At 37.6% G+C, this 26,278-nt stretch overlaps 1 protein-coding gene across 8 annotated transcripts in view; it reads right to left on the reverse strand.

The window, feature by feature from the left end:
- GRIA4 (glutamate ionotropic receptor AMPA type subunit 4) overlaps positions 1-26,278 on the reverse strand; it is a 215,361-nt gene that overhangs the window by 45,590 nt on the left and 143,493 nt on the right. For all 8 annotated transcript variants that reach the window (XR_014852989.1, XM_085064116.1, XM_085064106.1 and 5 more), the window contains exons 7-12: positions 25,703-25,870; positions 23,962-24,066; positions 18,527-18,637; positions 10,889-11,095; positions 4,225-4,595; positions 2,633-2,831 (exon numbers count right to left, since the gene is read on the reverse strand). Coding sequence is in view for 7 of the 8 variants with exons in the window: in XM_085064116.1 (XP_084920242.1) it covers positions 2,633-2,831; positions 4,225-4,595; positions 10,889-11,095; positions 18,527-18,637; positions 23,962-24,066; positions 25,703-25,870 (1,161 nt within the window). In the remaining variant the exon portion in view is untranslated. The remainder of the gene's footprint in view (positions 1-2,632; positions 2,832-4,224; positions 4,596-10,888; positions 11,096-18,526; positions 18,638-23,961; positions 24,067-25,702; positions 25,871-26,278) is intronic.

Consider the following 26,278-nt stretch of genomic DNA (forward strand, 5'->3'; position numbering starts at 1 on the left):
AGTTACACACGATTCTAATACCAAAAGGTGAATTGCTTCCAAACCCATAAAATTTTAGATGTAGCACACAAGTGTTCTTGTACTATTGTTACAGGCTAGGTCTTAATTTATGTATTATGAAAACAGCTTTTGTATAAATACTGTCTGCCAATATTTTATCTTTCTCCCTGTTAGTGAAAAATATTTTTAAAAATCGCACATACAGTATCATTTAAGAATCACTGCACTATGACAGAGATTAAAAATAATTTGAAAGCAAGTCCTCAATTGCACCATTTTTAAAAAAGTGATCAGCACAGTTCAAATCTTGATTAAGATTCAAATTTTGCATATGTAGTAATATTTCATATTTGTAGTTAATGTTTCCCTCTGTATTTTGAAAGAAAAGAAAAAATAAAAAGAGCAACATTGATTTTCCTTCTTTTTTCTCTTAACGCTTTAAGAGAGAAGTGAAAGAACAGGTTGTAGCAATAGAGATTTTTACCTCATTATAGTATCTTCTCTTTAAAATGAGAACTTGCATAAAATACTGAAAAAGTTTCTGTGTTTACAGGATGATTTAAAAGAACCATGAAATTTTTGTGACCAATATTGTTTCTACATCAAAATATCTGAACTCACTTAAAACAATGTGTTTTGAAACTCTTAAGAAAACAAGTACAAGTGTTTTGAAACTCTTAAGAAAACAATTCCAGTCCTTTGTTCTCTATTTCTTTGGGAATTAAATTTTTTATATCATCACCTAAAAAGTTTGCAAGATGCTCTTGAAAATGCAACAAGTTAATAAATACAAAGCTACATAAATGATGCCTGGCCATCAGCATCATGTTTTTAAGTATTATCACAGCTTCATTCTAGCAGAAAGAACTATCTGTACCCATACGCTGTGGTTACCACCTCAACTTATGATGGACTGAAACTGGAGTTCCAACAATTAAATACTTAACTTTCCACAAAAAGACCCAAAGAAGTGAAACATAGGTGAATATAAATAAACAGCTGGAGGGACTGGTTTCTTTCTTTAGACTGGTTTCTTTCTTTAGAGTCAATGTCATTAAAAAAATTAGGAAATCTGGCTATCGCAGTACCAACATATTTCAATCTGTAGATAGGCCTTCTATATTTAACATCATGTCATTTTTTAGACATCTGGAATGAAAACAGGGCTTCTAGGGACCACAAGCTGACTTTCTGGGATAAAAAATTAAGCTCCCATCTGTAGTGTCATATTATGTATACCAATACCCTGGCCATAGAAGAAGACAGGTGTTGCTAGAAACCTGTCAGTGAACTGTATCCATTAAAAATGAGGTACCAAGCACCTGCTATTTCAGCTGGATCCCTCTAGAGCTCAAGTAAAGAGGCAGATACTTTAATGTGTGATTTATTTCAGCATAACACACATGTCCCACACAGGATGCACAGGGCTGCTTTTCTTTCTCCAGTGCCTACAGAAGAAATCTAGAAATCTTGGTTAACTGGGCTCCTTGATCAGTTTCATGATGTGAAGGTCCAATCGCTGCATGCTTAAGTGAAATTTATGTCTTAGAAATGATCTTTTTGCAGCTAATAGAACAGATTTGCAAGCTCTTCTACAGGGATATCTGTTGCAATAAAAAGGGTATATCACTTGAGACACTGCCTTTGAAGGATATTATCTATAGTTTCCAAATCACATTGAATATTTTGGTAATGTTTTACTGAGATCAGTTTGGCCAAACTGAAAACAGTGAAGGTGCATGTGAGTACCTAACACAGAACTCTCTGCTTTCAATTAGGTAATAAGAAGAAATTTTCATTCCATCTTCCTGACTTCTAAAAAATCCCTAATCTCAACATTTAAGATCTATAATGACCTTAAACTGTGCAATTTTCAAGGAAGGGTTACTGGCTCACAGCATTTATTCAGAGCTTTGTTCAAACACTAAACGCACTTCAGCCAGCTGAGCTTAACTTTCATCTGCTACACACATGAAATAAAGCAGGAGGGACTGTTTATTATGTACTCCTTGTGATGTCCAAGCTCCCTGTTTTCCAGCTGGCAAATGATGAGGATTACATACCGACCACACTAACGCAAGAGAGCAAATGAAAATGAAGTAATCAATAGAGACAGCACAGGCATACGAATGGCTATTTAGGCTATTTCCTAATGCTCCAGCCACATCCCCTCGAGTTAAATTTTCTCTTTATCATCCATCTGAAAGTCAGCAAATTAAAAAATGCATTTCCTGCCCACCACCCAAGACCCTCAAGCAAAATGCACACAGCCAAATCCATAAGCAGAAACAAAACCTGCAAGACTCCATGTTAGGCTTTCAATGCTGCACATCACATCAGTACTGTAGCTTCAGATGAATCAATAGTGCAATGCTGCTTTAATTATCACTGGCTTCAGTATCCCCCTGGGCATCTCTTTTGCCCAGTGTGATAGGATCAATAAGCTTTCCACAGATTAAAAAAACTGAAAACTCCAACAAATGGTCTTGTGGGGGTAAAAATGTAGCTAAAGTATTGCATGAGTTACAAAACTATATTACATAAAATTGCAAAGTGACATTATTTCACATTTAGAAGCACCTTATAAGACCAGTAGGTAAGGCCAGCTGCTCTAATGGATGTGCCAACTTACTCTGAAGAACTCTTTGGTTGACCCTGAGTCCAGTGTCCCGTAAGCAATTTCAGTTTGTTTGGCAAGGTCTTCTGCACTCTCTATGGGTGAGACCATTCGCTCAACAGTCAAGAAAGCAGCGAGGTTAGCAGTGTAGGATGAAATAATGATGAGCGTGAAGAACCACCAGACACCTCCGACAATGCGACCTGAGAGGGATCTAAACACGAATAAGATAATGCACATTTTCCTGTCTTTTGAGCCACGAAGAGAGAGAGAGAGAGAGAGAAGGCACCATTATTGCTGAATATCAGTCATTAAGTTTAACAGTCAATGGGAGGAAGATAATTTGCATTTTAAATATTAATAAATGCTTCTACTCTCAGATCTTAATGTCAGCACAGAGTCTGTACTAATGTGTATCACACATACACAGAAGCTTAAATCCTCTTGAACAGTAATCTTAGCATTCCTATTATTTCAGAACATGCCTAAAAATAGGAAAAAATTGTCAAAAATATTGGATAAGTAATCTCTCTTTGGAGACAAAAGTAAAGCATGGTAGCTGAAAATCAGTAGCTTTCTGTTTCTTCTTAAAAGAAAAGAAAAATGCTTTGCACTTGGATCATGTTGGTTCTAGGATTAAAATACTACTGTCACCCAAACTTCTCAAAAATTCGACAAGCTACTGCAATCATTTGAATATTCACAGTTTCCTTATTTAAGCAGCAAGAATTTTGTGGTAAAAGAGACATTTCTGTTAAGTAAAAATTTATATTTTCAATACCTGTAATTTGATGAGACGGTTGTTGAGGAGTAACGCACATCCACGAGTAATCAGTACCAGTTTTATTGCTAACTTCAATAATAGGATTAGGCCAATGCTGAACACTCAAAATTTCATGTCAAATGCCTAAAATGAATCCTTTAAGTTTGAAAGATTGGGTCGTAATGTTTAATTTAAAAGTTTTAGTTACTGCCACTAAAGTTCCAGAACATCTTAAAAGGCTGAGAAATTCAGGACTGCATGTACTAGACAAATCATGTACTAGAAAATCATATATTATAGGACTAATCATGTATTATAGGATTAATCATGTAGTAGATCTGAGGCATGTGCTCTCTAAGGCACACCTGAGCAATACAGCGTGGCTTCTCAAAAACAGGCAGTTTCTTTTTTTGTCTCTCTTTTTTACTGTCTCTCACAGACAGCAATATTTGTGAAGCAGCACTGTAGAGCTTGAAACAGAGATGGGACACTCCTTTATGCAAGGCAGATATTCAGTGCAACTGTGTGCATTTCATGGTTGTAACACAATGGAATTAATCTAGAACCAACACAGTTCTTCTGAAGTCAACCCAGTGGAATTTCCCATGAGCACCTGCTGTTTCTGAGAGCTGTTTGTGGTTTATGCACATTGACATTGGTAAAATAACAGTAATGACTGAAATTCAAAGCAGATTATCTGTTTCATGGCTATTAAACAAGAAAAAAAAATGAAAAGGCTTCCTGAAGAATGAAGTTCAAAACAGTGCCAGGAAAATTAACGAAGGAAGATTTTATGCTTCAGTGTTGAAGATAAAATGCAAATGTAAAAAGATTTGACACAAACCTTGGGGAAATATCACATCCTTGTTGCATAAAGGCACCCAGGGAAAACCAGAGGCTGTTGAATATGCCAAACTCATTGGGAGGCTGGTCACTGGGTCCTTCTTTCCCATCCTCTGGTTCTTCTGTGTGCCACTCATATGGACTAAACCTGCTAACTAGGAACAGGACCACACTGACACCAATGTAGGCAAAGACTATGCACATCCAGATCTCATACGCCAAAGGGTCCAAGAAGGAAAACACTCCTGGTTTAGATTTCTGGGGCTTTTTGATCATAATGGATATCCCCAAACTCATAAAAGGCTTAGAAAAATCAATGACCTCTTCTCGTACCAAAGTGATGGTCAGAGGCGCAACAGCAATCTCTGCTTTCTATAAAGAAAAAAGAAATATAGATGTATAGATTAATTGATGTTGGCTTATACACTCGGCTAAGCAGCTAATTCCAAAGGTATGTTATTAAAATCAGGGCACTGTGGCTTAAATGCTCTTTGTAGCATTTTTATCTTTCTATAACACTCTGCATTTACTCAATAAGCTTTTAGTAAAACATACACATTGCAGGTTTTTATTTTACAAAATTATACAAATAGTTAATTTTTCTGCTAAGGAGAAGACTCTTAAATTTTATAGAGGTGAGCAGCAGTGTAGTAATTTAGACTTAAATGAAGGAATTCAAGAAAGAATGGAAAATGAGATTGACCCTATCGTCACTGAACACATAGAGATTTCTTAAGATCCCAGAAACAGTACTTAATTGTCATATTTTCCTAAGACATAATAATATTTTGAGGTAAAGCAGTTCATAGACTCAAGAAAGCTCCAAATAGCATGAGGCTGCAAAAGTGATTAACTGGTATTGTCATTTCACCAAACTGCACAGAGTTGTCTCAAGGGAATGATAGTTCAATACAACTGAATCAGATTTTAAACAGCAAAAAATGGCAAGTATACAGGAAACAGGTGTGCAAAATCATGTGCTAAAAGGGTAAAATGTGTGCTGAATCCATTACCACTAGTGTCAGGAATATTTTTAAATGTGTTTCTAACATGTTTTTAGGATGAAGATGACAATCCTGAATGAATCATTATTGATGGAGGTGATTATGGCTGCTAACAATGATGTCTACATGCACTATAAAATATTTGAGCTAAGTTAATTGATCATTTTTGTCATTAGGGATGCAACATTACATTGAGGTTTGCTCCTTGCCTTGCCTTGCCTTTTACACTAAAGCTGCCATTACAGTGGCACTTCAGATGGGAATTATATTGGGACCTGGGTCAAAGAGGGGGGAACAGATGCAAAAGCTGCTGAAACCTTTCTCCTGTTCTTGTGGTGCTGTGTCTAGGTACAGTCACAGAGCAGAGCCCATGCTCTGAGACAAGCCTGGACTTCTATACAGCTTATGGGCTCAGGAGAGTAACTGTATTTTGTGAACACTTTGCTGTTTCAATGAGGTTAAAATATGCTGAAAAATAAGGATGTGCTCAAAAAGTTTAATCCAAGTGTTATGTAAATAGCTTGTACTAAAGAAAAGAAAATATTGAAATTGAGTTTTTTTTTGGTCATCTTACATCTTTTTGTCAACTTTGAAACAGGTAAATGCATTTAAAATAATATGTGATTTATATTTTATACACTAATTCCTATGGAGTTATATATGTTTTATGGAATTTAATTTTAAACCAATATTGTGTAGTTAAAATTTAAACCTGTTTTGGCAGCTTTGCAATTGTGAATAATTCAAAAGAACTGACTCATTCCAGTGCAATGGTCCAAAAATGCAAATTTGTATTAAGATTGCTACATATTAACCGTCAGATTATACCTGCCATTATGAAATAGTTGTGATGCAAACACCAAAATTTTATATAAAGATATTACATTTCAAGCACTGCATCTAAAATCATAATTTTGCAAAGTTATCAGAAATTACCTCTGGTGTTAATGTCTCAGGTAAACATTATGATAACAGTGCTAATTCTCTGAATTTTAATTTACTTTTTTTATGCAAAGCATTTTAAAAAATTTGGCTTCTTGATGCCTTGTGATTACCTAAATCTGGCTGAAATAGATTTTATGAAAATAGATATTACATGAAGAAGGGTAACATGTCTAAAATATATTTTTAAGTTTCCTGAAAATTACAAAGTAAACTTAGTTTCTGTAGTCTAAGGGCTCTAGGATAGTTTGGGTTACTGGATTTTCTGCATATTTTTGCTTTTCATCTCACTCATAAATAGCTTTTCTCCAGAAGAATGGTTTCTTTCTTTAGACTCAATGTCTTTTATATTTCTAAATTTTGATTACTGAGAATGTCTAATGCTGAGTCCTTGAAATTAATTAGGTGAATGACTCATGGCAACTGTGATCTCTTCCTGCCAATCTTCTCTGTGTTTCTCACATAGTGATATCTTCATTAACACACTGTAAATCACAGACCTGGTCACTGGTCTTCAAAGGTGTTGGCTAACATGGTTTCTTTTTGTGTCTGCAGATTTCTACTGGGATTAAAACACAGTTCCCTGGGGGTTGTTAGTTTTGACAGTGTGAGTTGTAAAAGTGACACCACCATTTTGGTGCGAATTGAGATTTTAAATACCTATTTAGCACATTGCATATTTTATGTGAAATGCTGGACGGGATTTATCTAACCAAATTTAAATGCTCAAATAGGCTATGTAGAACTTGAACAACATCAGGACTAGCTGTCTACAGTACTTGAAGGAGTTAAAGAGGAGAAACAGGAATTTAACCCATTTCATTACAATAGCGATCTAGTATTAGATAATTAATAATGTAGATAAATCCATTTCATGCCAACAAATGTAAAGGGACAATATATAGCTAGGTCATAATTAAATGCCAAAAAAATGGTGAAAGTACAGCCCCCCTCCCAGACTGATCATATTATTTATTATTTTTGTAAGACTACTGTGTACCATGTAAAGCCTACATAAACTCTTCATTGTGAAAGCTAAATAATGAAAAGAGCTGTGCATGATAATTATCAGTATTTGTACTTTGCCCAGTTAATGTACACCATATAATTATGGATTTAAATGATAAACAATATGGTGCAAAAACAATTAATGATTTTGTTGCCAGTGAAGTCTGTTTTGACAAAGGCTAATGATACTTCACATTTAAATCAACTGCATCTGCAGCAGCATTTTAATCAGGGCTGCACCATTACCAAGTACAGACGGATTCTGGATCCTTCCAGTACTACACAGTGAGACAAGATTGATTCTGATGGTGAGAGACATTTGTTTTCCAGAATATATCATTATTATAACCTTGTGAATAAAAGAAATATTTGGTACAAGTATTGTGAAGGTAGTAAAGCCATCTGAGAAAACTTACACAGAAAGTGATTTCAACCTCAGAAGCTCATGGCTTCTGAGATTTTAAACAGAAATGAGTTGTGACCTTTTGTGTTAAACAGTGAAAGAAAAGCATTCTGTGTCAGGAGAATGGATATTTAATTGGAGCTGACTGCTAGTGAATTTGGTAACACTTGTTACATGTGCATAATGGCATTTCATCCCCAGCCAGCATTTCTCCTGTGAGCTAGATATTAAAGCAAATATATTCCACATGGACTATTGCGTGCAATCGGATACATCAGGGAGAAATGACCAAGCTTTCCTGGTAGTTTTCAACGGTGTTAAAAACAAAACAGGAAAACAAGCAACCATCCCCACCACAACATTCTGTACAATCTTATCAAAACTCTACCCCACAGCATTTTATATAATGTTTCCTCTGGGACATGATGGAAAGATCAACCACAGAGTTTCGGAAATTACTAGGCTGCTCTGTGCAGCACCTGAGTGTGAAGGCAGCAGAACAATCCAAGTTGCCCACTGGTCTTAAGGGAACATGGAATAAAATTGTCACATGTCCACTCTCAGTAACACAATAAGGCTAAGGGACATTGGGGTATGACGGCAAGAGCAGGAGAGCAGAGGAACATTTTGTGTTGCACAGAAAGGGTCCAATCTCAGTGGCCAGCACAAAACTGTCTGTTAATCCTTTAATGTGTTTGGGAATTAAAAGCTGTAAAATGTTTCCCAAACAGATCATCTCGTTAACTTGCTAATTCAGTTGCAAATTCTCTCCCAGTCCTGGCTGCACATAAAATGCCTTGCTTGAAACACAGCCAACTACTCAGACTGCTTGTGTTTATGATTAGGGGATCTATCAGAGAAGATGAACATACTCTTCTCACACAGCTTTGCAGCAAAATCTCTGGCTGACTGATTTTTCTGCTTTCTCTGCATGGAATAGGCCTGGGAACCTGATGCTCTGTAAATCGTCTGGCAAGGACTGAAGGAAGTTGCAGGGAGGATGCTCTTGATGGGTTCTCTGTGGAAATCTTGAGCAGCAGGCTTTGTAAGTATCAGAAGGAACAATTTCCTTTACAGCTACACCTGTAAAAGTTCATTAAACACGCCTGGCGTAGCTGTTGGCCTTAAGGCCGCGTCGCTGCTCTGAAAGTCACCTCACCCCTGAACCTGCATGGCTGCATTCAAGCTGCTTAGAGGAAAAGCTCTCTCCTCAATCCCAGGGTCCAGCTGGCCCCAGGAGTTCTTTTGGACAGTAATTATGTGCCCAGAATATACCAGAGACCATTCTTGCGATTTAGCAGATTAATCAGGTGGAATTCCAAAGCACAGGGGCACTCCCTGGTGCCACTGATACACTAGGGCAGATATAGCCTCAAGAAGGCTTAGGACAGTGGAGCAAATATACTGGGCAACAGCTGATTTCTCTTAGTTCTTCAAGAAAAAAGCAGCTCCAAAAACCTTACTGCAGGTCATTCCTAGGGCCCAGTACCAGATTCACAAGGAGACTGCAGCTATCCTAAACAGATAGCTGGAAAGAGCCTCCATCTCAGTCTTTTCCACTACAAAAAATGACGCATTGGCCATGTATTCTGGGCTGGTCTTTTTCATGTGGGTTATTTGCAAAAGGTTCTTCATGCCTGTGAACTTTACTGCTTTCAGTTTTGTTAACAGCTGCAGGTGTTGACACCTCTGTGTCAGCTTCCTAGCAGCACTTTGTATTCCACTCTAGTCCTAGGGCAGTTTGGGTATGATGAGGTAAATTTTTTAAGAAAAAAAAATACCCCAAACAAACAAAATGAAAGTGATGAAAGTGTAATATCAAGTTTCCTCTACAATTTTCAGCTAGATGATAGGCCACTGAAACTGTGCATCTGAGCAAAAGAATTTTCTTATAAATAGTAAAATTTCTTGGATTACTGAAAAAGAATCTACTATGAAGCAGTGCTTGGCCATGGATGCCTATGAGTTTGCTACTGCAATAAAAGCCAGAGATGGAGTAACCTCCATACTTGATAAAATAAGCTTGAAAAATCTTTGTCTCTTAATATCATAAGAGTTGAGCTGCTGTCAAGCCACTAAAGTAGATATACAGGGTTGGTGACATTCAGTGTTTCTACACTTTAAAGACAAAACTGAGTTTCATTCCTTCAAAAACTTCCAAGAGCATGGAGAGTTTTGTGAACCTGATACAACCTTTCCATTCCTGTGGAGAGTGGAGATCACTGAAATTCTGTGGCCACATTTCCCCCACTCCTACAGCACAGAGACTGTTTATTCTGCAGAGTCCCTTGAACTCTGCTAATGGTGCTAATGGAGAGTTTATCAACTATACTAAATGGACAGAAGGCAACTGAAATGGAGCTCCTACAAAAGCCATGAGGCCTTTGCCACATATGGCCCAAACTGTCAATGGAATTGTGAAAACTGCAGCTGGGGATGGATTAACTGGCATGCAGGTGTTTTTTTATGGGGAGGTTGAGGCATGTTATGAGTTCATTGGTGGAAATATGAGCACCTGAATAGTTTGAGGGTTTTTTTTTTTAATTCCATTACTGAAATGAAAAGTTTCTCTAAGAATTATGAACTGTTCTCAGTGCAGATACTAGCAACTACTGTCATCAGCAAGCTCCGCTCTGAGTTTTGCTATTTTTGGTAACCCCAGATACTGCACATATTTTTTTGGGGTTTGTCAAATCTATTTTCATTAAGTATTGGAACTTAGTGTTTCAACAGAATTGCTAACTGTTATGGTATTCTGAAGACTACTTCTCCAGATCACTCTATAACATAATGTTCTCAGTTGTTAAACTTACCACGTTTGCTCTTAAATTTTATCATTGATGGTCATCTTAAAAGTCTGTCTTCATTCTGAATTGCCTAATTATGTGCTTGTCTGTAGTGGTTTGTTACCCATGTTTAATATCTATGATGGTGGATTTTCCGTTTCTCAAACTAGACCAAGAACCCCATCTTTTTTAAAAGATCTCTCCACCATTCCATGTAAATGAATTAATGAGTGATATTCTTCCTAACTAAGTTTTATAGTGTGTCAGGAATAGATGATCTCTAACATTAATGAATTTTTAAGTGATATGCAAACCATGGATGTTCTAATATTTCAAGGTACTAGTTGAATAAATAGTAGAACTTGCATGAAACTATTCGCTTTTATCTTGAAAATAAGTGAAACCACACAGATCTGAAACAAGATTCTGTTTCTTTCCTGTGACCCCAGGTCACATATACTTCCTATTTTATCACTTATACCATGATAAATTAAATCCTGCTTCAAAAATTGGTATGCTTACCCCATAAACAAGTTCTCCCACCATCCCATTCCAGATTTTTGTCTCTGGATCCCTTGCTCCATACTTTCCATCAGGAACAATGGCAATTTTGTACTTGATACCAATATGTTTTGCAATTTCTGATGCCAGATCTACACAGTATCCTTCAAACTTGTCATTCCCTTCAAACGTATCATGGTTTTTCTTGAACATAACATATGGGGCTTCCTACAATGAAAGAAGTAGAACTGTAAAGGAGAAGTGTACCAAATATAGTCTGAAAAAAAAAAACCATGTCATGAACTGACTGAACAACACACATTTTATCAAAAGTTCATGGACAGTATTAGCACATTTAAATTAAAATATATGAATAGAAATCCTTCTGGCAAGGTATACTCTTTGCACTAATTTGGCTTATACACTTCACAAGAATTACCAACCTCACTTTGTTTTAAATGAAAGATCTTAGTGCAGTATATGCTGAACTTAAAGCATGAATAGAGGTTGGGCCTATACAGTACAAAGGACTGCGAGATCATGAAGGGACAATGTACACTTCTGACTTCAGTTACTCAGCATGTCCTCTAACCCAGTGTGGTTACTGCCTCTGTAATTTCAGATGCAGAGCTTGAGTGACTTCCTTTTTTGAAGTTTAGAATGCATAGTTGCTAAGAGGCTACATATATTTTTGTGAGAACAAAGAAATATACTCCCAAGGAAACACACACCTTCCCTTTAAAATAAACAGTGCAGATTCTGCAAGGTCATTTAGGATGAACGTAAGTGATATGTATAGACAAGAATGGTATTAAGTTGACAGTGACTTTACATGCCGCATGAAAAAGAAGAACCAAATATTCTGGGATGGTGAGCGCCATTGGAAACTAGTAAAACCTGTCTTGAGAAGAGGATCATGCATTCCCTGTGTAAACCATACTATCACAACAGAGAACAATATGTGACTGGGAAATCAAGGTAATTTTTCTTTTTTGCTCTGTGTGAATTCAGACTTTAGCAATAATTTAATAAAATTATCCTTTCTGATGGTATTTTAGATCCCTTCACATAATTCATATTCAGAGCCAGTTCCAGATGAAATATTTGTCTAATATAAAGGGTGACTTAGGTCGCCCTGTGTTTGAATTTACATCACAAAATACTAGGAACTGAAGTTTTCTCTGTGCTAGACCTGGCAAATGTTGGTCTTTTGACATTAACCTCGGTAATAGGCTGCCCTATTTACATATTTCCTACATATATAATTAAACAAAAATAAAAATAAAAATAAATATAAACATGTAACCAACAATGTATGCTTCACTGAAACTGCAAGCACATTAGTTGTGAACAACAGTTTTGTAACCTCTGTTAGGTATTTAACAAGGGAGGATAGGTGGTATTACACAAGTGCAGTGCAATGCCTTTGCCCATACAGAGTTTTCATCTTCAAAGAAAGCTGCTGAGTATTACCAGCAGTCTGCATCTTTTCTTGTATTCCTATTCCCACTTAAATCACTTTGATCTCAACCAGTGGTCTTCTAGAGGGAGAGAAAGAGAAAAGCAGAGAGATCTTGATCTCTGCAGTAGATCTTGATTTTCATAAGTATTTTGGCCACATGTAAAAAATTTTCCTCCCTCACTCAGGCTTCTTGTTTCCATGAGAGGAAGAGCCAAAAATTTTTCCACATATGTTATTGCACAAAAAATGTTTAAAATAAACAGAGGTGAAAAATACTATGTGTTCTGGCTGTGATTTAGCAACTGCTAGTTAGAAGTGCAACCAAGTTTGTCCAGTGTCCTACACCTGTGAACTCTCCTTACAAGTTTCAGCTACATTTGCTTGCTGCCCCTCAAAAGCAATTTTGCTTTCCAAAGACCAGAGTTAGTGATTGTTAGCTGTTCTGATTCAGTCATAGATCCCTGGCCAAAGGCATGCAACTGGAGCCACACCAGGAGATAATTCTGGCAATGGACATGAGGAAAAGAGGCACAGAAGATGCCAGGTCAGCTTGCTCCTTCTTCCAAAATCCAGGCACTGTGCTTCTGCCTGCACTTCACCACTGGCAAAGCTGCTACAAAAAGGTATTTTAACTGTTTCTGCACAGCACAGCAAAATGACAGCTGCCTCATTTTCTCTGTTACAAGTTAAATGAACTTCAGCCCTCCTACCCATGACTTCTCTGAGGGAACACTGAGAAGGGAATTGGAGTGGCCCAATGCTGTCCTTGATAGGTACAAACACAGGCCATCCCATCCAGTGGAACAACCACCAAGATCTGACAGGGATCTGTGCAGTTCTTGGAGGAACTGCATTGGTTCTCTTCCCCATCAGCCTCCCTTTCTTTATACTGGTCTCACTAATTTAAAGCAAAATACAGCAGGGAACATTTTTTGGAATGCAATTATCTTATAGAGTAAGGTAGCATGTCTTGCTTTGACTGCTTTCAAAGAAGCAGCAACTGAGTATGATCTGCCAGTTTGAAATTTCTGATACAAATAAAGATAAGAGCAACACCTATTAACAGTTTCTTACAATCTTTTTCTTTCCCTCCTTTTCTACTTTATACCTCTTTAATTGTTGTGCCTATTTACCTGTAAATAATCAAATATCTGTTTTCAAGGTAGAATTTGATGGAACAATGCAGGTGGAACTACATGTGCGTTTCTGATAAAGATTCTTATTTTTTTCGAAAAAAAAACCAACTAGCCCTAGTTTTAAATCCTGTCCATTTCAGACTTCGAGGGTGTTTCAACCCTCAAATGATGAGGTGTGCAGATGTTATAATAAAAGGACACTGAAAGTCAAGTTTTACTGGTTTGCTAACAAGTGACTTAAACAGATGAACTTCCCATGTCACACTGAAAAGTCATGAAATATCTGAATTTATCAATAGCATGTACATAGCCATATCTTGATTCTCTTTTATATCTGTGGCACTGAGAATGACCTTTTTATTCTGTATAATCCATTGCAATAGCATTGTCTAAATTAGTAGTAAGGTTAGTGTAGTCATGCTAGTTATCTGTGGAGAAGTAATATCTGTAATATCTTCCATTAGATCAGCTGAAATAGCTGAAAACATAGGCCAACTTTTTCATTGTTTCCAGTTATAGCATCTTGTCTAATAGATAGATTTATCTCTCCCCACCATCTTTTCACTTCCTATATTTTTGGGCTATGAGATTTTAACCTACTGATATAAAATACACATCTGACTTACTGCTGAATGAGGTTTAACACTGCAATATTTGGAAGATTTCAGCTGCTTAATAGTATTCTCAGGGGTAGTGAATCAAAGAAAAGTCCACATTGAAAAGACCAATGACTAGCACGGAACAGAAATTTGAAATGGTGCAAGCTTTACTTATATAATTCACAATTTTATAACAATACTTAACATTTGCAAATACAAGTTGATGTCTGCAACAATTACCTTTATAGATGTAAACAAATCATTCCACCACATTGCCACAAGTTCATGTGTACAGTTAAATGCTCACAACTGATGATTTGTACTATAAGGGAAGCTGGACAAAGTAACTAAGCCAAAGAACAAAGAGATCTAAACTTGGTTTTCCTATTCTAAAGTGGATTTCAAAATCTTCAAACATTGCAAAAATAATTTGTAAAAGTGACAAATATCTGTGCAAGGAAATTTCTGATTTTTAGAATAGGTGTGGTACACATTATCACACTTTATTCTGAAAGAAACTTCTGTAAATATCAATGGAAGTTTTTTTGGTGACTTTTTTTTCTGAATAAAGTGTCCAGGATTCGGTTTGAAGTCTTTATTATTGTCATGCAACAAACTTCATTTTTTTCTCCAGTCTACTGAATAATTTAGTTAATAAAATTTCTAATGAAAAAATATTTTTCTATTATGAGAAAAAAGGTTATAATTAGGATTTGTGAGGTAAGACTCTATCAAGAGCATATCAGTCAAAACAGTGAGGGTGGTTCTCAGTCACCTAATGAAAACTGCCTGTCGTTTTAGATGCCCTAAGGTGACTTGCTTGACCACAAGGTGCTGTTCTGCAGGTGCTTTGTGCTTGCCCTTTACAGATAGGTCTAATACCCTCAGATCCACCTGTGGGCCACTGAATCAATTTCTAAATCTTTGTGGACTTACATACTTGGGGCACAACTTACCCCACATGCCTGAAAAAGCACATACACCAGCTGAAACATCCAGATGGAGTGGTCACATATACAGCATGAGACAGGCAAGGGTCACCCCGCCAGGGTAAGAAATGGGGGACAGGCTGTATATCCTAGAGCATCTTAAATGTCACTGAATGCAACTCAATCTGTGCCCTTTGTAAAGCCATCTGTATCTAGGTGACTTGGTTGTGGCCCTGCCCTTGGATCCTGCCCTTGAAACTTAATCTGCCAACACCAAGGATATTTCATTAAAATATTGAACTGTAAGCCACAATGCAGATGCAGCTCATGTAGATAAAGCTTTGGTTTTCAAAGACTTGTGTGATTTTTAAGTTTTGCGGTCTCAGAATTAAGTACAGAGTTGGCTGTATCATGAAATGTATCTGAGAGTTTGGATTAGTCTTCCCAGCCTACTTCCCTCTGTTGTACCTCAGCAACTTGTGACCATATTTGTCGACTTGCTAAATTAGAGATGATCATTCTCCCTAGCTAGACAAGTCCTTCACTTTACCTTAGTGTTAGATCAGGGCTGCAAACAGCATCCCTTCTCCAATCATGCAGTGAGCCTCCTGTGCATTTGGAGGTGTTACCATCCCACCCCAGAGGGAATGCTTTTGGCACAGGTAGGAAATCTGTCCTTTCCAGATGTGCAGGAGGCTCTGCATCACATGAGGTGCAGAAGAACTATAAATGGCAATTGGCAAACAGCATCAGCTGCCCCTGCTGCCTCCTCTCTCTGGGCTGCTACCGCAACACATAGCTAACTGGGGATAGGCTGAGAGCCTAAACCAAATACGTGAAAGAAATTCTATGTGCTCTCACTATGTTACAAATGAAGAAAACATCTTCCCAAGTAGAAAATGCTGTACTAACTTCTTTGAGTACAGAGATAATTCATTATAATGCAGTTTCTATGCAACAGCCATACAGCCACACTACAGCAAAGTAAGCATCAACATGTAAAAGCTGAAGAAACAGAGGACAAATCAACTTGTGCTATTTGGCTTCAAGCAAAAATTAAAGCTAGCCATGCTGAAAACTTGTAAACTTTTCCTATGCTGCCATGACACCTGTCTTTGAAGACTGAAAAGTGTGACAGCACTGCCTGCAGAAGCTTTTCAGTTTAATGTTGGAAAATATGCATGCAGCCAAAATTAAAAGTGTCATCTACAATGGTTCAACTTCCCTTCAATGTGAAGAGGGCATTGAAGAGATGAAAAAGTCTCTGTGGCATTTGCAACATAACAAAGAAAAGTAACAGGATTCTAAAAGTTATTCTAGTTAAATGTATCTTTTCTTTGTGTGTGTGATCATATGCTTGCAGATGCTAAATACATTGCCCTAGCAGGCCAATATTAAGAATCATGGTTCTATTCTGCCTTCAGCATCGCGTGTGCAACTCCCAGAGGAGTACATGGGAGATGGGCATGATAAGGCAGAATTCACCATACATTCTTATTCAAACCAAATTCCAATATATTTCTCTTGCACTGTGATTTCAAAACGTGGAAAGGGGACAGTTTTGGTCAAGAAGCTGTGCGGCTTTCAATTCATTGCATTTATCAAAAAATGACATGCTGCATAAACATAGGGCATGCTTTGGAATACTAATTCAGCTTTTTGGTTTTGCAAATGATCCCACCAGTCCCTTCAATACAGGGGCTGGAAAAGTTCTTTTGAAGATAACGTTTATTATGCACATCAAAATGTTTCAATGCAAACAGGACACGCAAGATAACACATTTTGAAAGCTTTCTTGTTTTCCTTTTTTTTTCCTTTCTGGCGAACAGGAACCTTTTATATTACTTTTCATTATTATATTTTACTCGCTTCTCCTAAGCTTGGAGCTATTTATGGAAATTACAGTATTCATATATGAGAGCTTCAGTCAAAGATATCAGGATTGGTATGAGAGGAAAATTTCGACTGAAAGCTTGTAATTCACATCGTTCTCTTCTCAGCTTGGCAAAGTTGAAGGTTAACGTCATCTGTTCTAGACATTTCAGATTATTCACAGAACTTTTCTTGGTGGTTCAGTGCCTGGTCATCCAGTCAGAGGAACAGTAATCCATATGGAAAAATTAGCTCAATGTTACTAGACTGGTGGTTAATACTTGAGCCTTAGTTAGGAATGTTCGCAGCATCTTGGGACTCTTTTCTTCCTTGATCAATTTCTTAAAATAGGATTCTTCATCAGAGGCTGAAAAGAGGAGGACTGTACTGAAGTATATTTTTTTCCATCACCAAGTCTTTTTTTTTTTTTTTTAAGGAAAAAGATACATGTATTTAAAATTTCCCATGCAAAAATAAAATTAAAAGTTACATGATTTGGTTAGGAGATACATTCTGAATTCCTGTGTAGTAGTTTGGTTGTTTTGTATCCTGGAATGATAGCCTTCAACAGGAGACTTGTTTAGACATACTTAATGAATAAGTGCTGATACATACTGCTGAAAATCTGGTAATTAACTGTCTTTTTAGTTAGAAAATGTTTTGATGCTTTCCTTTGCATTATTTTAAACTCTGTATTAAATTAGAAAAATTATTTCTTAACAACACATACAGAATATTCCTTCCCATTTGAGACACAGTTTATTGGGTTAACATGTCTTGTCTAAATGAAGCAGGTGAAAAGGGCAGTGAACTGAGATGTAAAATCTTAAAAGCGGTCACATAAAGGTCACCCTTTGCCAGTTGGCTTTGATAAACATCAGCTTTAAAGGGCATGTCTGACTTCAGAGGAAAACATTGTTAAAAATTTTGTTTAAAATACAGATTTGTAAGAAACAACTGCTTTGAAAAACTATGAATTAAAAATGTAAATGAATGAAGCAACTGCATTCACCTTTGCAACCACTCTTTAAAAACACGATAATCCTGGAAAATCAAACTCCAAGTCTATTTAGATTTTATTCAAATGGAAATTTTACTGCAATGCTGAGAAAACATATTAAGAAGGCATCTACTAAATTCATGTTTTCATTCACAATTAACAGTAGATAATCCAGTTCTGACTGACTGACTGAGATACACTACTTAGAATTTTAGCTCTTGCTAATGTCAATTATTGAGTTTATAATTTACCAACACAAAAAGGGACACTGGCATTACAATAATCTCATTTTATACACTCTGTTCTATTCTGTCATTTAGAGAGTTTGTATTTTTCTTTTCATCCAGTTTCCTGTGAGTCAAAATTTATCAATTAGACGTTGTAAGAACTCATATCTCTGAGACTTTAGTAAAAAATGGAAAAGACCAAATAAAAGAAAAAAAATTACCACAACTCAGTTTTAAAAACCTGATTTCAAGTGAATCATTATATTAAATGCATACCAAAAAAAAAATCTCTGCAGACATGACAGTCAGTATAATTAAGATATATGGTTCTCATCCTCCCACTAACCAAGGAACTGGCAGACTAAATTAGATCATAACTAGAAATGAGATTGTGTCGCACACCAGTATAAGCATTAAAAAAAGAAACACCTTACCAAAATTGTAGTGACAACTACTGTTCTATTCTCAATGGCTGCAGTGTCATTTCCAAGTGTAGGTTCATGCTGAATCAAAACTAATTTATCCATGTCATTCCAATAACCAACCTGCAAAACAAAACATATATCATTTGCAGTAAAGTCTACATTCTGCATAACTACAAATATAAATTACTATAAGAACAGCAGAGTGATCCATATGTGATTTTGTCCAAAGGAAGTGCTGTCACGTTGGATATAGGGGTGTGCATCTATCAGTTCATTGTGCTGCCTTGCACCACTGCTGCACAGAGACAAATCTGGTGTCACCTCCACTTAGCTGCTCCTGAATGATCTGGGCTACTTACTTCAACCAGAGGCACAAGTTAAATCCCATTTTCATTAGTTTGAAGACTTCCTGGGGCACAAGTGAGATGTAAGAATATTTTTCTCCCCACAAGAATATCTTCATTTGTTAATCCTCTAGATCTTCTGTTCTTGGACAGAGGAATGAAAGACATCTGGATGACAGTTTTGCAATCCCATGGCTGATCTCAATTCCTTGCTCCATCATGGGCTTCCCAGGAGACCCCAACTCCAGGACTTATACCAGGCTTGTTCCACTTAACTGCTAGCACTGACCTTTTAGTACCTACATTAGAAGCCCTGTTATTTAGGCTTTCTTTACACTCACAGGACAGACTACCAGCAGAGAGTGACTCAGCTCATGCAGGATAAGCACCCCTCCTAGAAAGGTGCTTGCTTTTCCCACTGACTCTAAAGCATGGGTAGAATGAGTTCTTCCTAAATATATCTCTGCGAAATGCCTACAGGGAGATGGAACAAATCAGGCTTTTCTCTCCTTCATTGCATTTAGGCTGCCACAATCCTTCCCAGAGCAGCTTTAAGGTAAAACAGCTGCCTTTGTTCATTGCTGGTGATGAACTGCTCTAGAGTCAGATTTGAATCATTTGTTCTTGTAATCCCATGGAGAAAAAAACCCCAAACCGATCTTTCCCCCTTCTTGCCCGTTCTCTTTTCTGCAGCCAGATCAGGGCTGTCTGTGCACCCACTGACAAGGCTGCTGGGTCTTTTTCCTCTGACCCAGCACTGATAGCAGTCAGCTTCACATCCAATGGACAACATGAACACAAATGTGTCCATAGAACATTCTAATCCCACTTAAAGGGGCTCCCTCACTTGCTGAGAACCTGATGGACTGGGAGACTGATTTTTCTTCCCAGCATGATTTAACAGAAACATGACTTAAAGCTTTCTGTCAAAGAGATGCAATTCAGCCTGGCACAGCTCAGTTTCTGGGAGCACCTGGGGACCAGTCAGCAGCAACTGCCCCTTGCCCCCTTCTTTGATTATTTAGAAGTTCATGAAAACAAGAGCAGGGAGACAGGAATGCCTTGTCCATCTTACCAGAAGAGGAATGGAAATTTTAGTGGAAAGCGGGCTCCAGGCATTGCTTCAGTGTAATTGTCAGGACCAAAGGATACTCTGTGCCTTTGATGAAAGATTTCAGAATGATGGAAACTGGCTAAATGATCAAATCAGTTATGCAGTCAGTATTATTTCTAACACTATTATAGAACTCTGAATAAAATTCACCATCACGTAGGATTCTGCCTCCGTGACACGTTCAGTTCAATGCAGTGATGTGATTTGAGAGTCCAAAAGTGCAGGGAAATGCTTTTGGTTACTGTTTCATATGCATTTTATATATATATACACATACATATATATATATATATTCTGTGTATTGTTGAAATAGACAACCTTCCTCTTGACTATTTCATTAATTTCCTTCATGAAAAAAAATACATGGAGAGGCAAGTCATTTTAGCAGTTCCTAGAGCAGTATGACTGAACACGAGTGATTTGTTTTTTCTGTTAGTGAGGCAAACAAACTGTGCCCATGCACAAGTTCTGGCATATTTAGTGGAAATGTTCCTTTTCTTTCTGTGATTGCTCTTACAGCACTGGGGCTTTGATTTAGGTGTCTGCAGCTAACAGGAAGTGTCAGCAATGCTGATATACTGGAGAAGAAGGTTTTCTTCCTAGTAGTATGCCCTACTAACAAAGATTCTTTTTCATCCAGACAACCATACAGTCACAGATACAACTGATTATTGAAAATGTCAAGTTCTTGTCAAAAAACTGTGACCAGCTAAAGGCAAAATATGTACACCAAAACCTGGCAGTTTGGGGAACTCATTATGATAGTGAATGATTATTTTTCATTGTGCAATTCTTCACTGCTATGAAGTTCAGAACCAAAGAAGACAATGAATGATGTACTGTGCTACAGATGTAAGCATCATATGAAAATTCAGACAGAGATAAAGGCATTATTTGAGAAATGACCAGCATTTTTTAAAAGAATTTTAGCTTTTGTGCAGTGGTTTGAGTTTGTATGTGTTCGGTTCAAACCTGCGCTAAAGTATCTCTGGAACTAGATTACTGAATAAATATGAAAGATATGTCATGACACCTGTATAAGTATAGAGATACACAGACACTTTGAAGCACTGAAAAACAGTATGCTTTCCTATAAATACCTGAACTCCACAAGCGAAAAACTCCTCAAAGGATAGGATTGAATTCAGCTATAAAAGGACCTCCAATTCTGTTTGGATTGCAATTGAACTTCATAGCAGTTGCATCCACTTATACAATGGCTCAATTTATCTTTTAGGAAAAAATATTACAAAAATATTTCCCTCAAAGTACATTTGCCATAACAGTTTGGCATTTGAATGAATAGCTTCCTTTCTGAAGGCCTGTACAACCTGTAGTCACCATTGAAGTGATACTGCTGAAGCTCACAAGTCACTAAGGGCAAGAGCATACCCAAAAAATTTGATAATTAATTTTCATGCTGCCACATTGTAATTCAGAAGCCAAATCTTTGTCTGTCTTGTGCATGTACATGTAATGTATGGGCTTTGTTTACTTTTTCTTTTCCATTTTTTTTTGGTTTTTGTGATAGGATGCACGGTGAATGACACACTCACAGAATTATTGAACTGGGAAGGGATCTCTGAAAGTCATTTGCTCAAACCCCTCTGTTCAGCCTAAAGCCAATTGCCCAGGACTGTGTCTGGATGGCTTTTGAAAGTCTTCAAGGATGAAGATTTCACAACCTCCCTGCACAACCTTGGTCACTCCCAGAGTGTAAAAGTATTATCTAATGCTCAGAAGGAACCTCCTGTGTTTTAGTCCATGCTCACTGCCTCCGGCCCAGTCCCTGGGCACCAGTGAAAAGCCTGTATCACTTGATCATAACACTCCAGTCACAGGAGCCATTCCATTACATCTGCTTGTCCTCACATTTCCCCTCGCCAACTGGTATTACTGCTCTGCAGAGAAGAAATGCTGCAGAAATGAAACTAACATGAGCATTGGCTAATGTTTCCCATTTTACTAAACTATATGGAAGTCTGCCTCTGTCTAGCTGTGCCATTTTCTAGTGGTCTGTTCACATACTTAAAGCTGTGGGCAACAAAAATTGCTTTTCTGAAGATTAGGGCCATGTGTTACTCTGACTGGAAAGGCAGTTTTGAAAGGATAGTGCTGGGTGACTCATAAGTCATGTTATGTTGGACATGAGAAGAAGACATTAAAAGTGAAGGCCTCTTAGTTCAATTAAGTGTAGTCATTTCTCTTGTATTTTATAGGATTTGTCAGGCTGGACCACAGAACTGGTCCAATGATCACACATAAAGCACTATCTAATACATGAGAAATAAATTCTTTTGAGTAGTCAGATCTGTCAAAGCTATTATGACTTCTTATATCAAATACAGATAATAACTTAAGAGTAGCAGAGAGGAATGACTGAAAGGTAAGAAAAGCACCTTGGGCCTCTAGCACAGCACAGACATAGTTCCTCTGTTTGCAACCACTCTCCCCCTAAATTGCAGGCAAGGAAAGAGGACTGGGACATCCCTGCAGTGATGCCAGACAGACACCTCTTCCAAAACAGGTGACAAAGGTTGAAACATCAATCCCTTTTCAAAAGTTTTCTGACAAGCAAATTCCCTAATGAGTTACTGAAGTTGTGACCTAATTAAACACATTTCTTGCACCTTGCCTTCCCTCCTGTACAACTGCGAATAGGGATTGGAAAGGGCTTTTTTCACCATTTGCCTTCAATGCACCCCAGTCACCCATATATCCTCCTGGCTGCCAACAGTGCAGTATGGAGGCAGGAAGGAAGCAGGACTGGTAGCAAGATCAGACACACTTTCTGGCAGAAGACAGAGGACTTCCCAAGAGAGAGAAGACAAACTCACCTTTCCCAAATTGTTTTTCAGCTATCTGTCACATTTTCCAAAGATGACTGCACCAATAGGCCTTATATGCAGGCACATGCTTTGCTTTGGTCTGCAGCTCTATACTGTGATATAGTGGCAATTTTTCATCTAAGTGTGTAATTCTGCCCTGGGTCTGCAGTTTAACACTCTGTCTCCTCAGCACTGTGGCAGGTAACTGTCTCCAGGGACACAGTTCACCTGTGGTACTATTTATTCTGTCACCTCTGGCCAACAGCAGAAGACTAATTAATTCAATTTTGATTGCTTTGGCCTTACTTAAGCAGCCATGAATATCCTACTCACCATCATCTGCCCCCTTCTCTTGTTCTGATGACCTCACAAACAAAATAGCCCACAATGACCCCCCCAAAAAATTAACATCCTTGGGCCTGAATACATTTTCTGCTTTTATGCATTTTATGATATGATAAATGGACCAATTTCAGCACAGAAGAGAAAGGACCAACAAAGTACCCAGGCTTATCTTTTCAAAGTGATTGGGCTGAGTGATAATGAGCATTCAGACATGGAGGATCTGCTCTGACATGTATTAATGTGCATTTGCTTACAAGCAACCAAACCAATCAAGCACACGGGATTAGATACTGCAATTCATTTCAGAAAATATAAGAAGTCAGGCCATTCTCTCTTCCTCCTCTCTCCTCTTCTGTCCTTTCACCCTTAAAAGCCCTATGTTAGTTACAGCCTATGATTCCTGTCTACACCGAATGTACAAATCAACCAGCTTAAAAATGCCACTAATTTTCAAGACAGAACTCTTTGGATAAGATACAAGAAATGTCTACTATTCAGAAGTCTGACCATTTTCCATCACCCAGCAGCCTAGCAATATGTCATCCAGCTGGTTTTCAGTAATATGCTTGATGGGCTGACATCCCACTACTTCAACATGCACACTCAGTTTTGTGTTCCCCAATTTGTGTCACTGAATAATTACATCTCGTAGAAAATGCAGCTAAAAACTGCTTTCATCAGAAATATCTATGTATTCAATGTATTATACCTTTTTAAACTGCAGAGTCCTCTTTAATATCAGTTTGCATAACCATTTCATCACACATAACTCATTTTTATGATATGAGGATAGCAAATGCTGTCAGCACATACCTTCCGAGGGCCAGTGTTTTTCAGCTCAAAGACATCCATGGTGTAGTTGACTCTGCGACCATAGTGGTCGAACTGAACATTTCCAGTCAAACCTTGTATTCGAACCTACAAATGGAAGAAAAAGCATCATGAAGAGCCAGTCTTATGTTCTTTATCTCAAATGTCACAGAGCAGTGGAAGTTATCCTGGCTATGTCCTTAGATTACCATAAAAACACTACTTTAGAATGGTACAAAGCAATAAAGTTGCCTACTTTATTTATATTCTTTTTTCCTGTCAAACCATGCTGAAAATAGGTTTAGATATGTCAGTAACTGAACTGTCAGTAAAAAGAGACACACAATGGACCTTCTCTTCTTTCATGCTGTGCAGCTCAACACCTTCCAGCTGCAGGTTCTAAAGAGAAGTACATTTTTTACCATTCTCACCACTCCTGCAGAGTTATCTAGGGTAATATGAAAATACCTAAAGGATGTTTGGCCTGAGCTCATGTATCTTTTTAGCTCCTACTCTGGTGGATTAGATATACAAATTGAGTATATTCTGCTCATCTAGCTAAATTTGACAACACCCTCAGCCCCAGCAATGCAGTTTACTATCACGGAAGATGGGTGACATGCATAGGGCCTGAAAAAGGTATTTTCAAAGCATTAGAATGAAGAAGGCCAGATGTGAAGTCTTAAGATTGGCTGTGGCAGTTTTCCACCACCTGTGCCTTGGCTGAAACCAGAACACTCTTTCTTTCTTTCAGCCCTTTACTGTGTCAGTGAAGGATATCCAAACTGTGCTCCTTGTCCCAAAGAAGTTGTAGCCATATTGCTGCCGGCTTTGATTTTACAAGGATCTGGCCATGAAAAACTCTTTGGCCAAATGTGAAGGCTCATGCTGTCTGTCTGAACACAGAAGCTTGAGTTAATGTTTCTCTCAATTGTTACAGATCTGTGCATCTGCACAGAATATGTGAAGCATACAAAATGCTTTATTTCTCTCCTGAAGAGTCAGAATGTGGATTGAAATCACTTAGTCTTTCCCTCTGTCCATTTGTATCTCTGCTGATTTTTCTCCAGGACTGAAACCTTGGCTTCCAGGCACAGAGCTGCCAGCTCTGTCAGCAGTCACTTCTCCTCAGCAGTTTCTCCTGAGTGGAGTCTGCTCATTTGCAATGATTTAAATTCCACTGTAGGATTTTTATTTTCTTTACTGTCCCATTCAAAGGAATGGCTAAATCATCTTGACAGAGATCTGGAACTTTCTAGGCATCCATATTCATCAGGAATTCAGAATCCTGACATCAGAGAACAATAGCTCTGGGTTATTTCTTTTTAAAGCAAAGAAAAAACCTACCTATGTGATTTCCCTGGGAGAAGTCTACTTTTATTGAAGATGACAGAAACATATTTGAAAGGTTATATTATGTGGTTATACCTTTTTCCTTAAATGACAATATCCATACAGCCAGGTTATTTGCAATAGGAGCAAATGAATTCACCAGTGCAGTGGTGGAAGTTCCAACTATCTCAAAAGAACTAAAGTAGCTTCAAATAGTAGTAGGTCCTCTCTGCCTTCATTCCAAGGTACAAATCAGAACAACCTGAACAGCTCAAGCTGTTTTCAATTTCCCAGTAAAAAAATACTTTCCCCTCTCCCATTACTAATCTAGTGCGTACTATTTTCCGAGACCTATAGTGTGCAACTGGTATCCAATATTCTAAAAGATCACCAGAATAAAGCTTCCCCTTACCTGTTTTAATGTCCTTTCCATATCAATTCCTTGACCCCATGGGGCTGCAGGGTTGGCAAGACAATCTCCAGCATTTCCTCTCCTTGAAATATCAATTTTCTGTCTTCTAAGATTACGGAAAGTTTCAGCCATCACAAGTACTCCATCATATGTCAATGCAGATGTATACTAAATAGATGGACAAACACAGCCCTTCAGAGTTGGCATGTCTTTTAAAAAAATGTTGTTTCAAGATAATTCTAGTTTGATTTATTATGTAGCAGTTTCTACACCTTCATTTAGAAAACAGCTCTCCTCAAAATCAAAAGCAATTTTGTCTAAAGGACAAATGCAGGTCATTTCAGTGGGCCCAGCTTTAAAATTGTATTTCATTAGGGTAGAAAAATCTGCATCTTAAGAATTAATAAAAGAAACAAATTAAAGTGGAAATATTCAAGTATTTTTCTTTTTTTTTTCATTTGCCTTAAACAATAGAGAATAACCCCATCCACCCAACTTAAACAAAAGAAAGAAAGAGTTACTTGCTGAGAAAACAGAACTGAAAAATGCACAGCTAATGAGCAGACATCCAAGCTA

The sequence above is a fragment of the Lichenostomus cassidix genome, chromosome 1, assembly GCF_008360975.1.
Source record: "Lichenostomus cassidix isolate B80296 chromosome 1, HeHo_3.0, whole genome shotgun sequence".
In the NCBI taxonomy this organism is placed as follows: Eukaryota; Metazoa; Chordata; class Aves; order Passeriformes; family Meliphagidae; genus Lichenostomus; species Lichenostomus cassidix.